A 16047-nucleotide genomic window follows, 5' to 3' on the forward strand; every position below is an offset into this window, starting at 1 on the left:
CTGTGCCTGTAATAACAAGAGAGCAGCAGAAGGAGAAAGCTGGAAAGACTGCACAGTAACTGAGTTAAACTCTGTGTCTAGTTCCATAAAATTCCTCTCCAATAAACATCTTTGAAGGTGTTAGACTCACAAATTGTCACAGCTGCCTCCGTCGTATGTATAACCCACTACAGATGGTGATTGTGACACTAATAATATAATAGGATGTCTAGAAGTCTAGAATTTGATACAGCTGGCCGTCATTGTGTGCAGCTGATCTGAGCTTTTGCTGCACTATGGGGTTGTAAACTGCCACCTGCAGTAATATGCTGACATGACGAACTATAGGTTTCGTTTGACATCACATTGGCTGCCAATATGCTTCTTCAGATGCAGCTGCCTGAAGGATCTGCATGTCTCTGTCCAAAGTAAATACATACCATGCTGTGTGTCCATATGTACTGAGGATTGACAGGAAACTGTGACTTCAGTGTACATTGATTTCATTCAGAGGAATGCATGAGCTGATATTATAGCCAAGGTCATATGTCTATAGTGTATATAAAGATCAGAGGGCAATCTATGAGAGGACCTACTCGTGTTTGTCTTATTCATCTTATTTAATTTCCCTCTGCGCCACAACATGTATTCGCCCCACAGTTCCCCGCCCCACCGCACGCCCCCTGTAACTCAGCCGATCACAGAAGCATTAGTTCTTGGTAGATTGATGGCCAGTTTGCAGAGAATATAAAGCCATAATGATATAGATTTAGGATCATTTCAGGGATTGATTTTTTTTGGAAGCTAAGAGGGTGAAGCCACTTATGTCAATGCTAATGACCATTTCCACTAGCATTTAGGAGAACGGCCCATTATCTAAAAGCTCACATTATAGCAAATATGATTGGGAATGGAAGTTGTGTGCAATCTGAACTCACCTTGGACCGTTGATCTGCTCCCTCCAGTGCAGCGCTGGCATCTGAGCAAACACGTGTCTGTGGATTCCGTTGCAGCTTGATCTTATTTTCTGTTGTTTGAATTTATTTAAATCATTTCAATTGCAGTCCATCGCAGAGATCTGGCAAAGCAATATGATATGACCAGACCTGGAAACAGAACTCTTGGTGCTGCTCCTTTGCAGCCCGCTGTAAAAACTCTGCTGACCTGAGTCAAAAAGGAAAGAGTTGTGTTATAATTTACTTTGTGTCTTTTTTATCACATTTAGACAGTCAGGGAGTTTGGGGGTTGGGCTTAACAAAGTTAAGTATCTGCAGATTGATCTAGAGAGGTTGCACTTTGCCTGTTCAGACAGAACTTCCCAACTCTCAACACATGAGTATAGTTTTCACACTTCACTGAGGCTCACCTGTCTAAATCTCTGTTTTGCACTCCCTTATGGTCTGTCTTCCTTGATTCTGATGTTGTTTTCCAAGCCTTTGGTAAGCCTGCTCTCAGACATGACATTTTCTTGACATATTGATCTAGAGAAAGGGGAGCGCACACTCCAGCAAGGGCAAATGCTTTATTGCTATCAAACAACAGAGACTGGAAAATCATGACTCAAGGGTTCACCTCAGCCTTCCAAGAACATGAAGTGATTTACTCTTTATTTTTGTGTGGTTTAAGTGTTTGTTTAAATGTAAATAAATAGAATCATCGATCTCACTTATATAGCATAACCAAGAGGTAGTAGATGCAAAAAATGAACCTTAAGCTATTCAAACGTTGACATCAGTTTTGCCATATGACAATATATTTTCCCTGAGGTTGGAAATCTGCCATATTCAAAGAAGTAATGACTGAAAGACCGACAATGATTTCTTCTACGTGTCCCCTTTACTCCCCAGCTCTGTGCTGTCGGTAAGGAACAATTCTTGTCCGCCTTTCTCCGAGGTTCCCTTTGGATAATGCCCACCCACTGAAGCATGCCTTTACCCTGCTGCAGTATACTGTACGCTCAGTCAGGATGAACAGAAACTCTACAGGATGGGTTCAAATGGGCCATCAGTTAGACTGACCCCGACAGTCACCTCCCCCTGCTCCATCCAAGCCTCCCTGTTGCCTGATTACATGTACACACCAGCCCCATTTATCAAGCCATTGATTTTCCTGTCGGTCCACTTGTCTGCCTGTGGCTCTCTCCCTCTCCAATAAGGACTTCATTGTTTGTATAGTTGTTTATGGATGTCCCAGGGAGACTGAATATTATGTGTACTAGTGCGCTATCCCTGGCTGCCATTGTCGCCTGCTTTCCACATCACTCCAACATATTACCTGGCCACAACAAAAGCCAACCACAGCCCCAGTTGGGGAGTGCTGGAAGTTTTTCCTCCAAATCTCTTGTACCTTTTTTTTTTTTCCATTCCTTGCTTACCTAACATAATCGTTCCTTTTATCCCGTGCGCCACCCTCTCCATCCACCTTCCAGTGACAGATGCAAGGCTGTAGGTTCTATTGACTCTGCTGGAGCCCACACTTTATCAGCCCCCTCCATTCCCCTCACCTGCCAGCGTCAGTCCTGCTGCTGCTGAGGCACTAAGCCCAGTTGATGGATCACGCCACTCCCTCACAGAGCCTCCATGTTCCCCCTGCTCTTCTCATCCATCTCTATACTCTGTACAGAGATCTGGAGAGGAGGGGCAAAATCAAGAAAGATCGCTTCCCTGTGTCATCACTCCTACTCATGAGTTTGTTGCTGTCTCATTTGTTGAGTTTGTTTTTCTGTTGGCTTAAATTTGATTTTCATCACCCCTCTCCCTCCACCACCCTACCCTACCCTACCTCTCCTACTCTCTCTCCCATCCCACAATCCCTTCCTCTCTTCAAGGTTCCTTATATCAGAAGTCCTCTGAGGCAAAAGACAAGAGTGATTTGGGAAATTCATGTGAGTTATTGTTTTTTTGTTATCATTATTATTTTTTTGTTTACATAATTTCTTCATTCTCATGTCTATTTTTGTCTCTTTTTTATTTAGTGATCACTTCATGGGCAGGTTGTTCACAAGGAATTTGCAGTCTCACATAATCTCAGACAAACCATCAGAAAAAGAAAAACTTTGTTTATTACAGAATGGAAATACATGTTTGCCATTGTTCTCCCTTGCCCATTTACATTTCATTACTACTATTCTGTTTTTGTTTCTTTTTATTTACATTCAACCACCTCAGGGCATTTCCCTTTTGTTTTTTGATTTCTGCTCTATCCTTTCTCTTAATGTGTCTCTGCTAGCTGGCTGCCCGTTCACCATCAAGTTACTATTCTGTAACTCAGAGCTGACACTGCCCTTTACCCTGTTGCTCCTCGTCAACTTCATCCTGACACTTTGCCTCACTGTCAGCCCAGCCGCTGAGTCTGGTCTCTTTGTAGCTCACCCTCCCTCTGTAAATCTCTGCGTCCTCACAGAGAATGGAGTGTTCAATAATCCCTTTCATTTCCATTTCTTGTACTTTTCCCTTTCCGACAATGGCTCATGTTCAAAGGGATGTATTAATCTAAGTGATACATTTTAATGCGTACACTTAGCAGGTTGCTGCCTTTATCATCAAAGCGTGGATGGAAGATTGTTCGACTGAGGGGATATATGTTAAATAACTGCGGGGAAGCTTGGCAGAGAGAGCACAGTGAAATTACATTTTCAGACTTTCATCATTGGCTCCCTGTTCTGTTTTCTGTTCATGTCTGTGCTAGAGGAAGGATTAGAGGACTAACATATATGAGGATGTATCTTGTCATTCCTTCCAAGTGGGATGTCTCTGTTAAGGCTGAAAAGAGAATACCAGGCCACACATGTCCTTCCTGGGAACTAAGAGAAATGAAGCCTTTGAAATTACTATAGTAATAAATCTCCTGCCTCTTTAAACTGTGGCCATCCAGCTACTTCTTAAACTAAAGAAACTATCTGTTTTTTAATCACTATGTTTATACTGTCATTGTAAGAAATGCCCCAGTGAAGGTCATACCCAATTTTTAAATTCAGCAGAGATTTTCTAAAAGCATGAAATGTAATCTATTTTAAGTGTTGAAAAATGTACTTGTTCAATCAAGAAAATCAAGTCATAACTAGCTGGGGAAAAAACACAGTTACTATATCAAGTATGTGATAAAAAATTACACAACTTGCGTCTTTCACTTGTCACAAAAGCACTCTGCTCTTGCCTCTTTCCTCTACTCCTTCATTCTCCTTTGTGCAAGAGAGCAAGTGACAGATTGAGTGCCATCTGCATCCCTGAGACACACAAGGCTAATTTACACAAATGCTCGGCCATCATGAATGTCCTTAAAGTGCTGTGTATGGATTGATGTCTGATGCTGCCATCTACTGGTGCAGATTCTGTTCAATTTGCATACTCAAATTATTATTCCCTTATCAAAATCCCTTTTTTTCCCCTCTTATTAATGAGTATGCACTTACGTGCTTTGGTCTTCGACTTTTTGTACAACCCCCCTGACATTTACAGTGTGTATTCATGCCTTGAACAATGCGCACACACACACACACACACACACACACACACACACACAGGCTCACACATGCCCTCTAAAGAAGAGTTTCTCCCCCCATTTGTCAACTTGGTGACAGTGAAGGACATTTTTCACCAAACACCACAGAGAGTTCAGACTGTCAGTAGGCATCCATTAAAAGGTCTGATCTGTAATGAGCGCCTGTCTGAGTCTGCGTTTCTAACAGCCACTATATCCATGCCAGGCCTAGTAATCACAGAGGTTTCTCCAGCTGGAGAGTGGACAGAAAGACTCTGGGTGGGAGACAGAGATGAAAGACAATTTGAGAAATGCAAGCTATGTCTAGATCTTATCTGCAGTGTGTAAGAACAAAGACAGAGACAGACTCTGAACTCCAACACAGAGCACGGTAATTTGAAGATGAAAACATCTATATCTCCGTCTTCAGAACTTTTGATCTCGCTTCTGAGCCTGCTTGTTAGGACAGTGTGTCATTGGGTTGCACTGAAGCAGCCTTCCCTATTAATTGCACTGCTGCGCAAAGAGTTTGTCATCATTATCTTTATTTTGTTGTTTATTCTTATCTTTATGATGCATGGTATATATATACACACAATATGGCCTCCTAAAAGAAACATGGACATAGGTTACAACTCTTGCATATGTTTGGCAGATTTCTTTGTGAGTAAGGGCTGTATTAAATAAAAACTGTGAAAATTAAATGTTAAGTGGTAAAGCTGAAAGGTGAAAAATACCTAATGTTGTGTTTCAAACAAAGTGACTCACTTCTGACATTGTTATTCCATTAAAAACACAGACTGATTGTCACAGCAGGTCAGCATTAACTTCAATGAAGAAAAAGACAGGGGATATACAGTATGCATTTATTTCCCAGTAGATGGTTATTAATATCCGGCTCAATCTTTAACCAGGATATTAGTCTTCTGATAATGGCTTCATCACAGCTCCTGCATATTGAGAAAGAAAGCTTAACGCTGTTGATATGAACTTATGAGATTTTAAAAGACTGTTTTTCTCTCTGTGTTTTGTCTCTCTTCCCACACCCCCTGTCCCCCTCCTTCACCCAGTGGCCCCCAGTACAGATGATGTAGCTCTGTATGTGGGTATTGTCATAGCGGTGATCATGTGCCTGGTTATCTCTGTCGTCGTGGCGCTCTTCATCTACAGGAAAAACCACCGGGACTTTGACTCTGACATCATTGATTCCTCTGCCCTCAATGGTGGCTTCCAGCCAGTCAGCATCAAGACTGCTCGCAAAGGTGTGGAACAGGAGAGATATGTATATGTGTTTTTTTCTGTGTGTATGTGTTTTTCCTGCTCATACGGGTTTGAGTGTCTTGCATCACCAGTGAGTGAGCTAGTGAACACCAGATGACAAGGGCTGGGATGATGACACAACACTTGAGTTTCAGCGGACAGACTACAATGTTTCTTTTTTCTATATCTTATTTTAAAATATATAAACTTCTTTTTCAAAAAAGCCCTTTTGTACACCTAACAACAAAAGCAAAAATTACACATTAAAGGAGCTATTTGTAAGTTTAGCTATTGCTACACAGCCAGCGTTAGCATTAACAGCTGTTTACTTACCAGTCTAGAAGAAATGTTGCGCGTTGAGCATCAAACTTAATTCTTTTACTCACCAACAGCTGTCTCCAGTGGTGGAAAACGTCGCCAATGTTAACTCTTGTTTCTATCACGTCTTCTCTTCTACAGAAGTTAGCATGCTAACCAGCTAGCCCTGGCCCGTCTCGTCATTTTCCGATAGCGTCTCACTGTAGCCTCCAATCTGCTCTGAAGACGTAGCACTGTTCATAGGGCGTATTATAATCTCTTGTCTTGGAAACGCAACAATGTCCGGCACTCTTGTCAAGCGACAATCACCACCACCCAGTCCTGCCAAGAAACCACGTTCGCCAGCAGAAAAAGCTTAGAAATAACCCTTTTAATTTGTTAGTAATTTGTTAAATGTCTCTCACCTTACAAGAACTTTACATAAATAAGATATAATGAACTGGGCAAAGTTATGTTAAGTATCAGTAAATATCAGTTTGAAGCATAAGTAAACAAGACTACAGATCTGAGCGGGCATTTGATTCTGGAAGGTTTCAATATTCAGTGCTACAAACACATTTCAGCCTGCACCAAAAACAGTATTAAGATTCAATACCCAGCCCTAGGTGGTACACCTGTTTTGTCGTGGGAATTACTTGCATTAGCAGCCCAGAGCAGCATTAACCTGGTGGGATATGTTTGACTCTGGCAGCACATGTGTCTTAGTGATGATGTGAATGTAAATGCGCCCTTTTGACTGTAGATGCGCTGGGGAGTTTTGTGAGAGAAACACAGACAGTACGTTTGCGCGGCCGATTTAATGAAACTATTAAAGCACTTGTCGTTGTGATGGGAGGCCAAACGATGCCCCATCATTAAAGCCTAATAAGGCCAGTCTGCATGTCGCATATTAAACTGTAATTAGATTTGAGCTTGTGACGCAGGACTTAAAAGTAAGACCGCAGGGATGAGGACAGGTGGCAGTGAGCTGGGCAAAAAGACAGCAGGGAAACAGACAGATCACAGTAATTGTGTTGTAAATAGTCTGGGGTTTGGGGAGCAGGGAAAAGGAAAACTGAAAAAAAGAGAAAAAAACAGAGACAGATAGCAGAAACTGGAAAGTAAGATTTTAATTGTTTGGGTAGCAAATGCTCAATTGGTATTTAGAGCCAAAATCCTTGCTAAATGTGCTCTTTCTGTTTTTGTCCTTGTCAATGTGAGATTCACTGATATCAAGGATAACTGCTAATCCAGCACCAGGCCAAAGAAGAAATGTTTGCAGGCAAGTTAGGCACTTAGATTGCAGAATCCAAGATGGATATTGATTGTTATTGTTTCCAAATTTCATGTACATGTTCGTATTACTTAAAATACTTCAGATTTCCCTTTGGTTAAACAGGTTTAAGAATCTTTTTATAAAATTATTAGGCTACCTTTACAAATGTATTTCATGATTATATTGATGTAGCCTCCAGCTATCCAAATCACTTGATTCCAGCACCAGATGACTGAAGTCAGGATCTGAAAACATATCAAAGCCCATTTTGTGTAAAGAAGGTGATCATGGTCACTGATCTCTTGATGCATAACAGTAATTCAAGTTGTTACCACACCTATGCCACAGTACCTACAGTAATTGATGTTTTATAAAGCATTAATGATGATAACAAACATTACTACTACTACAAATACTACTATAATTTCTGCACTACTACTTACAATGATGGTCAATACAATAAGGTATTATTGTGGCCATCTATCTTATCTTTGAACAACTTTTGTGACTTTCATAAACATCTGTATGATCTAGAAAATGTTGGAAAACAGCGAGGGCTCTGAGGGAGCGGAGAAGCTGGAGGACAGAGAGCTCCCGCTGCCCTCGCTCCACCCACTCAGCCCAGCTATTGAACATTCATCCTTGTACCTGCCGGGTAAAGTGAGTGTTAGTGATGCCATCTGTTTGTGATGAATCACAGCTGCCTGCGCCTATAACTTCTCTGACTGAGTAATGTTTCTTGGTGGCGGAGTGGACTTTCCTAATGAGTGAAAAACAAATGAGTAAAGCCAGGTAGCGGTCTCGCTGATTGCTGCCAACACTTCATTTTCTCTTGGTTATTTTGGTTTCAAGTTACCAGTTCCTCCACATTCACGGCTGGAAAGGGTATTTGATAACCACAGTTCTTCTCTTTAGACATTTGCTCCCCTTGACTGATGTCCAATTCTTTTTCTGTTCCAGCTGATCTCCTAACAGCACCTCCTGACCTGACCTCAGCGGCCGCCATGTACCGTGGTCCAGTCTACGCCCTGCATGATGTGGCTGACAAAATCCCCATGACTAATTCCCCACTGCTGGACCCCCTTCCCAACCTGAAGATTAAGGTGTACAACTCCTCAGGCTTAGTGACTCCACAGGATGACCTGGGAGGGGAACTCTCCTCTAAACTGTCACCTAAGCTGCCGCACTGCCTCCTGGACAACAGCGACAGCACGATGGGTCGTCGCACGCAGACCCAGACGTTGCTCCGCACCAGGGATCCATCCTGCACCGCTCTGGGCTCCTTCAGCTCCCAGGGGGGACACCTCATCGTGCCAAACTCAGGTACTGCACCAGACAACAACGGGAGGTGTTGACACGTGTGTTTTGATCTGTAGTTCTGTTCATATTCACCATTTAACCAGGCAACCTGGTTTCATATTTCAAAATATGCAGAGATAAACATTACAGTTTAACAAAAGAATAAATTAATTTTGACTCATCAAAGAGGCTCCATGCTTTCATGTACTCAGTGGCTCTTCCTTACATAAGCTTTTAGCAATAGTGTGTGTGTGTGCGCGTGTATTCACACATGTGCATACTGAAAGGATAAAATGCTCTCCACAGTATAGCTTGACATGAATAAGAGACCATCCATCACTCTCTTCCCATGCGTTCTGAAGGGCCACTCTTCATTCATTCATAATAGGCTGGTGTTCTTCTTCAAACTGTTACCCTTAAAGATCCCATGAAATGGGCACTTGAAGCCCTAGACTATTTCTTGGCTGGTTGCCTGGCAACCTCACAGTGACAACAAGACTCCAAGAAGTCAGTGAACTCAGACAAGAAACAGCTACTTATCATTTTTGCACTTTGGTTTTTATACAGATACAGAACTGTGAGCCTCTGAGGTGCTGGTAGGCAGATTTTGTTACCTACGGACAAAGCAAAGCTAGCTGTTTTCCCCCTGTTTTCAGTCTTTATGCTAAGCTAAACTAGCTGGCTGCAGATTCATATTTAGAGTGGTATCCATCTTCTCATCAGCTAATGGGCATATTACAGCTTAGTTACAAAGGGCTTTGCAAAAAATACTAAAAAAAAAAAAACCCTCTCAGATATCAGATGTCAAACAAGCAATAGCAGCTCCAATTGTTAACAGCATTACATTTATCAATACTGGTGGTATTGGTGAAATATGCCATAACTAATAACATGAGTATTCTAATGTTTGATTCTAGCTGAAAGAGAGTGTTGTTAATATTTACAAATGCTCCAGTGTTTAGTACATGGAATAAAACCCAACACTGTATGTGTACAGTATAAGTCGTGGTCTACATGTATGAGATCCGAGCTGCCTGTCTTATACCTCACCATCTCTGCCAGGATAACCTTTACATACACACAGGCATGACTTTGAAACAATATGCTAAACCATATGTAACCTATCAGCGTAGTGACCGCACACAGTATGACTAGAGCTGATGGATACCTGAGGTGTGTGCACCATGAGTACTGAAGTACAGGTGTACTGTTTCAGTCAGCTTACATTAGCCATGCTGTCCTCACTTCAAAACCATGCGGGCTGCTTGTAACATGCCACAGATGCATGTCGACAGGCTCAGACAAACTAGCAGCGACATTAAAGGATACACCGACTTCTTAAGTTTCTTAAGTTTTTCTTTTTTCGTTTTGATTCCTGTAAAAATGTTCTAAGCTGCTGGTTGTGCTCAGCCACCTCATCATGTTACATAGGCAGAGGGAGAGGAAAGAGCACATTTGATATTTGATCCGTTCGTGTGTCTGGGTAATGAAATATTTTGTGGCACTGTCAGTGGGGCTGTTTGGTATTTTGCATCTTAAAATGCATTTCCGATCTCTTTGAAGCTGTGCTGTGAGGGAGAGTGGTAAGTGTGCTGTGCAAGACGTCCCCGTGGCAGAGTTGTGATTGCCTTTGCTAGCTAGCAAGAGAAGCTGTCTGTCACCTTTTTAAAACTTCAGTACAAGGACATGGGAAATCAATGAGCTATCTGAGAAACATCCCTCCAGACGGAGGAACAGTGTGTGTTTGTGTGTGCATGCATGAGGGCGATGTTGGGACACCGGGGGGGGGGCTGGGTCCTAAAAAAAAACACGTTGGACAGGACATCATATCAAATCAATCTCAGATGGAAAAATGTAAATCACGCTGGCTGCAGCAATATGAGAATGCTATGACGAGCAGAGAGACCATTGATTTTTGAAATGAAATGTCACATCATTTCCTGATGCCATAGGAAAAGGCAGTAAAGTGCTATAGTTTTTATATTTGGGTCTGAAGGGAGTTGGCATTATTGCTATACTTCTTTAGGAAAAATAATTACCACTTGTCACTGGGGCTTTAATTGCTCTTTATTGTTGCTTTACTGCATTAAGATATGCCCATTACAAATTAAACGATTAAACAGTAAACCATTAAATTCCATTTATGCTGGATATATCTTAGTGGGTTTGTAGCTGAGATTCACCATGTAAACAAATATATGTAATATATAAATATACAAATATTCAGAGTTTTTCTGTCCTGGCCTGATGTCTCTCTCTATGCTCTCACTGACTTAAACATTTGAAAAACTCCTCCGGTCAAACTGACAACTCACAACTCTTATATATGCCTGTTTGTTTGTCTTTCTGTTTTTGTGCTCCCCAGGGGTGAGTCTGCTAATTCCAGCAGGGGCCATTCCTCAGGGCAGAGTGTATGAGATGTATGTGACGGTTCAGAGGAAGGACAACATGAGGTACGCAGCGCTGCCTGCCACATCAACGCCCCAGAGCTGTGTTTACCCCTGTCAGCTCTGCCATGTCACACATACACCAAGACTGCTGTCACATCATCGCTAAACAGCATTTGTGTGTGTGTGTATGTGTAAGTGTGTTTTTCTCTGTGCACCTCCAGGCCCTCGGTGGACGATGGCCAAACAGTCCTGAGCCCCGTGGTGAGCTGCGGGCCCCCTGGGGCCCTGCTGACTCGACCCGTCATCATCACCATGCATCACTGCGCCGTGTGTGACGGCCAACAGGATTGGCTGATCCAGCTCAAGAGCCAGTCACAACAGAACCAGTGGGAGGTGAGATGTGGGATGCACGATGAAAAATGTGCACATGACTCTAATGTTTGACAGTCATGTGAACTATTAAAATTATGTGTTTGTTGCCTAAAATAAGATTCATAGATGAAATTTATCAGTTAAATAATCCATGCTGCATTTGGTTGAAACTTCTACTTGGCACTGAGCAAAGAGCAAAACACAATGATGAAGTGGAATGGGACAATAGATGAAAATAGCATGTGGGAGGTGGAGGGGATAACCTTCCCCTGCTTTGTTTGTGCAGCTCAGCACTCGGAGGAAACCCCTGTTGCAACCAGGTGCTGAAATGGTAAACCTGTGATAGCAGGGAAAGGGCTGGGACTGTTTTTCCCCCAGATTGTTTTCTTGTACTTTTATGAATGCCTATTTGTGCGTGTGTGTGTGTGTGTGTGTGTGTGTGTGTGTGTGTGTGTGTGTGTGTGTGTGTGTATGCTGTGTTTGTGTTTTTGGAAGCCCTGTGCCTGCAGGCTCCATCATTAACAGTGCTGATGATGATAAGTTGGGTTGCTGAGGGCAGCAGTGTGAATGTTTTCTGCCTATCCCCTCTCTCCTTCTCATCTCCCCTTGTCACACACACACACACACACATACAGACACATACTTACACACACAGAAACAATCCAATTACCGTGGAGATCATCTGTAGAGAAACTACCCTCATCACAAAAACTGCTTTTAACTTGTTAGAAATGGTCCAGTTGTCATCTCTCTCTCCAAAATTCTCTGTTAGTAGTCCACCTCAGATAATAATACGACAGACCTTATGTAGGCAGTTATTAGCAACTTTCTCTTATCTGTCAGGAGACCATTTCTGGGTAAGTTCTCCTTCCATGTGGGTCGTAAAGAATTCTTATGGGCAGAAGTTTGCTGAGACCTTTTTAAAGGGAAAGATGCTCCAAATATAAAAAATAAACCAGAAGCATTTGTGTAGCAGCAGAGCCTAGCATGGCAAGCAGAATGACAAGCAGTAAAAAGACAATACAGCACACAAAATGTTTATTTTAAGGATTTGGATATTAGTCTACATAGGTGTATGGCCTAAATGAATGAGCTATAGATTCAAAGTGGGTACTACTCACAGAGGAAAGCTAAGCAAATCCACTAGTGTGAGTCTATGCAGGAATATAAGGCAGTCACATATTGAAAATCCAACTACTTCATGACAGCCTATATCCTATATATGGCCCTCAGTCTTTTCATCATTGAATGGTGGCTTGAATAACATCATTTTCAGGAAGTCTTTGCACAGTCTCCACTGCTGATGTGATGATATGACTTATGGCACAGAAAAAACTGCCAGACAGCCCCCACATTCCTTTGTGACATTGATGAATTACTTGGGGGCAGCCAATAAAGCTCAGTGTAAACTAAGTATTTTTAAGGAAGAAATAACTATTGATTACATCTCTGACCTGTCAGAAATGCAGATGGTAATATCCAAGGTGATGGCAGCTTCCTTTTATATGAGCTTCTCTTCCCACTGAGGCCAGCCTTCATGCGGCATGTGTGAAATATTGCTTTATATGACATGCTCTGTCAAAATATGTTCATCACTGCAGTAGAAACAGGAGAGATGAGCTACTCTGAGGTAATCCACGGATATCATATTATATATATTTATAGCCTATATATATATATGTGTGTGTGTGTGTGTGTGTGTGTGTGTGCGTGTGCATCGTCTTCACCACCCAGTGAGAATAATCAGTTCCATTGGCATCCATGATGCCGCACCCCTCCCCCGTTGTTGAAGCGCACACACACACACATGCGCACACGCGCACACACACACACATACACACACACACACACACACACACACACACTCAAATGCATACACAGTGTCATTGAGGAAACATGGTGTTGCGATGATGAAGACAGGTCATATAATGAGGAACATGTGGGACTTTCTGCATCAGTAGCGCTACAGAGATTTATCCTCCTGCGCCTTTAAAAAAAAAAAAAAAAAATCCCAGCTGATGATGCAGTCAGAAATTTGTGAATAAATTATGCTGTGTGAGTGCATGTGTGAGGATGTGTGTGTTTGCATGTTTGATTGTTTGTGCCTGCACACATATGTATGAAGCAAAAGCCTACTTTTCCACTGTGTGTTCTAATTATCCCCCAATAAGGAGCCCCAGTACCATCCCCCAGGAGCAGTTAAAGAGTCTAATGATCAGCCATAATACTGCTGTTAAACGGCCCAGCTCACAATAAAATACTGTAATTCCTCTTCTGTCTCTCATAATAGGCTGAATTAATGCCAGTGTGCTACTCACAGGAGTGTTTGGATTAGAGAGAGAAAGACAGAGTAAGAGAGAAAGAGAAAGCAAGATCAAGACAGATGGAAAGAGTGCAAAGATAGAGAGAGAGAGAGTGGGGCACATAAGCCCCCCTCAGACCAGACAGTCTTAATGAAAGAGAAATATGTCCTGGCATTAGTGCTTTTACAGGGGTCAACTGCAAAAGGCCTTGATACTCAGTCTTCCATTACCTCACATACACAATGGTAGAGTATTAGACATGAGTAATACACACATACAAAGTGCAATTTCAAAGAGGACACATCTTACATGAGAAGGCTGTGACCCCTGATTGTAATTCCCGCCTTAAAATAAAATTTGATTTCAGTTCACTTTTGATTAAACTGAACCGAAAGACCTAAACGTGAAACTAGATAAACCAGGTCCTCACCGCCTATCTGCTTCTGAATTAGCTACTAATCTCCCATTTGAGAATGTCATACATGTGACTAGTGACTAATGATTCCACTTTAATAATCACAGCTCTGACAAGTTAAGGTTTTAAAGTACACTGTTTTTACACACAGAAAGTCACTAGATCAATTGTGTCAAGTAAACAAAAAATGAATAAACTAAAAATATTCTGCTCAGTTTCAAAACATTTAAATTAGGGAACAAACTGTGCTAGTTTTTATGCCTTTGATGCAATAGCCCAGCATATTGCTATATATTTTATTATGAGCAAAAATGGAAAGAATTGTTCAAATGACTCTCTGACAAAGTAAAACAGCAAATTGGACTCATTTTCCTGTGTCTGATTATCTCCATTGAATGGTGAATACATAGAGATTTTTTTTATAGTGCTTTAGATTGAATAGTCCAATTTCAAGGAATGAAAAAGCATTGGATTCCATGTAGAAGAACATAAGTTTGATAATGAGCCTTGGAGACACAGAAGGTAACAGTGAACTGAAAACAGACATAGGAACTTAGGTGGGACAGAGCCAGAGTGACAGATGTGTGCTAATTCGAAATGCTAATTAATCATGTCCTCTTTTGTTTTCATCTTTGTCCACTTTATAATGTTTTTTTTTTTCCAACTGCAGTCACTACCACACAAAATGACAAACCCTTTGACTGTTTCTGGCTCTTTTAGCTCATTATCTCGCACACCTTTTCCCTCTCTCTCTCTCTCTCTCTCTCTCTCTCTCTCTCTCTCTCTCTCTCTCTCTCTCTCTCTCCCTCTCCCTCTCCCTCCGTCCACACTGTAGGATATAGTGGTAGTAGGGGAAGAAAATTTCACCACGCCATGCTACATCCAGATGGACGACGAGGCCTGTCACATCCTGACAGAGACGCTGGGTACCTACTGCCTCGTGGGCCAATCTCTCAGCGCCGCCACCACCAAGCGCCTCAAACTAGCCATCTTCGGCCCTGTCACCTGCCCTGCCATGGAGTATCACATTAGAGTCTACTGCCTGGATGACACACAGGACGCACTCAAGGTGAATATGCAGCATGTTGCATGTGTGTGCGTGAGGTTATGTAGCAGAAGAGAAGTTAAATGTGTTTGTAAGTACTAATGATGTTTGTGAGTTGCCTGAATTGTTAATGTGTGTGCGCGTGTGTGTGTGTGTGTAGGCATAGCTAGCAGATGAGGTGTGGGAGGCAGAATGAGAAATCTTTGTGTTGGTGTGTCACAATAAGGGGATACAAGCATTTGAATAGCGTCTCTGCTCCTGCTAGAAAGATGTAGCTGCTGCGGCAACACAAAATAAGCCAAATTTATCCCTATACTCCACTCTTGTCTCCTCACCTCAATTCTGTTTAATACCACCCTCTACCTACATGGTGGAAAGATAAGGAAGGATTATTACACTGAGTAGGGGTATTGAACACGGTTATTAAGTTTGGAAATAGGTAATGAGAAGTGATAGTGATCCTGCTGCAAGGACATTGAAGCTGGTTTCAGATAGCAGGTCCAGGTTGAGGTTCACAAAGCCCTGAGGGAAAGTGGTGAATATGCTGTACAAATAACATTTCATTTGTAAATTTCCATCAGAGCAGTTGCAAGAAACTGCTTGCAACAAACAGGGGGTACAACAACAGTTGGTAGCAGCACAAAAGTAGAAAAGTAAAGACTGTTTTGAGGTCAGCGTGCATGGTATCATATACTGAGCAAAAAGTGTGTGTTTGTGTATTCAGGAAGTCCTGCAGATGGAGAAGCAGATGGGTGGGAAGTTGTTGGATGAACCAAAGACTCTCAACTTTAAAGACAGCACCCACAACCTGAGACTCTCCATCCATGATGTCCCCCACACGTTGTGGAAGAGCAAACTACTAGCCAAGTACCAGGTAAACCAGTCATACACTCAGTCTTAAACAGTGTCGCGCACTGTCTCCCACAGCTGAG

General features: G+C 42.1%; 1 protein-coding gene across 2 annotated transcripts in view; it reads left to right on the plus strand.

Moving 5' to 3' along the window:
- LOC111237772 (netrin receptor UNC5C-like) overlaps positions 1-16047 on the plus strand; it is a 111954-nt gene that overhangs the window by 91397 nt on the left and 4510 nt on the right. For both annotated transcript variants that reach the window (XM_022766998.1, XM_022766999.1), the window contains 6 exons: positions 5529-5720; positions 8252-8614; positions 10956-11043; positions 11202-11373; positions 14906-15139; positions 15840-15989. In XM_022766998.1, the coding sequence (XP_022622719.1) occupies positions 5529-5720; positions 8252-8614; positions 10956-11043; positions 11202-11373; positions 14906-15139; positions 15840-15989 (1199 nt within the window). The remainder of the gene's footprint in view (positions 1-5528; positions 5721-8251; positions 8615-10955; positions 11044-11201; positions 11374-14905; positions 15140-15839; positions 15990-16047) is intronic.

This window comes from Seriola dumerili, unplaced genomic scaffold (genome assembly GCF_002260705.1).
Source record: "Seriola dumerili isolate Sdu_G_001 unplaced genomic scaffold, Sdu_1.0 BDQW01001092.1, whole genome shotgun sequence".
Lineage (NCBI taxonomy): Eukaryota > Metazoa > Chordata > Actinopteri > Carangiformes > Carangidae > Seriola > Seriola dumerili.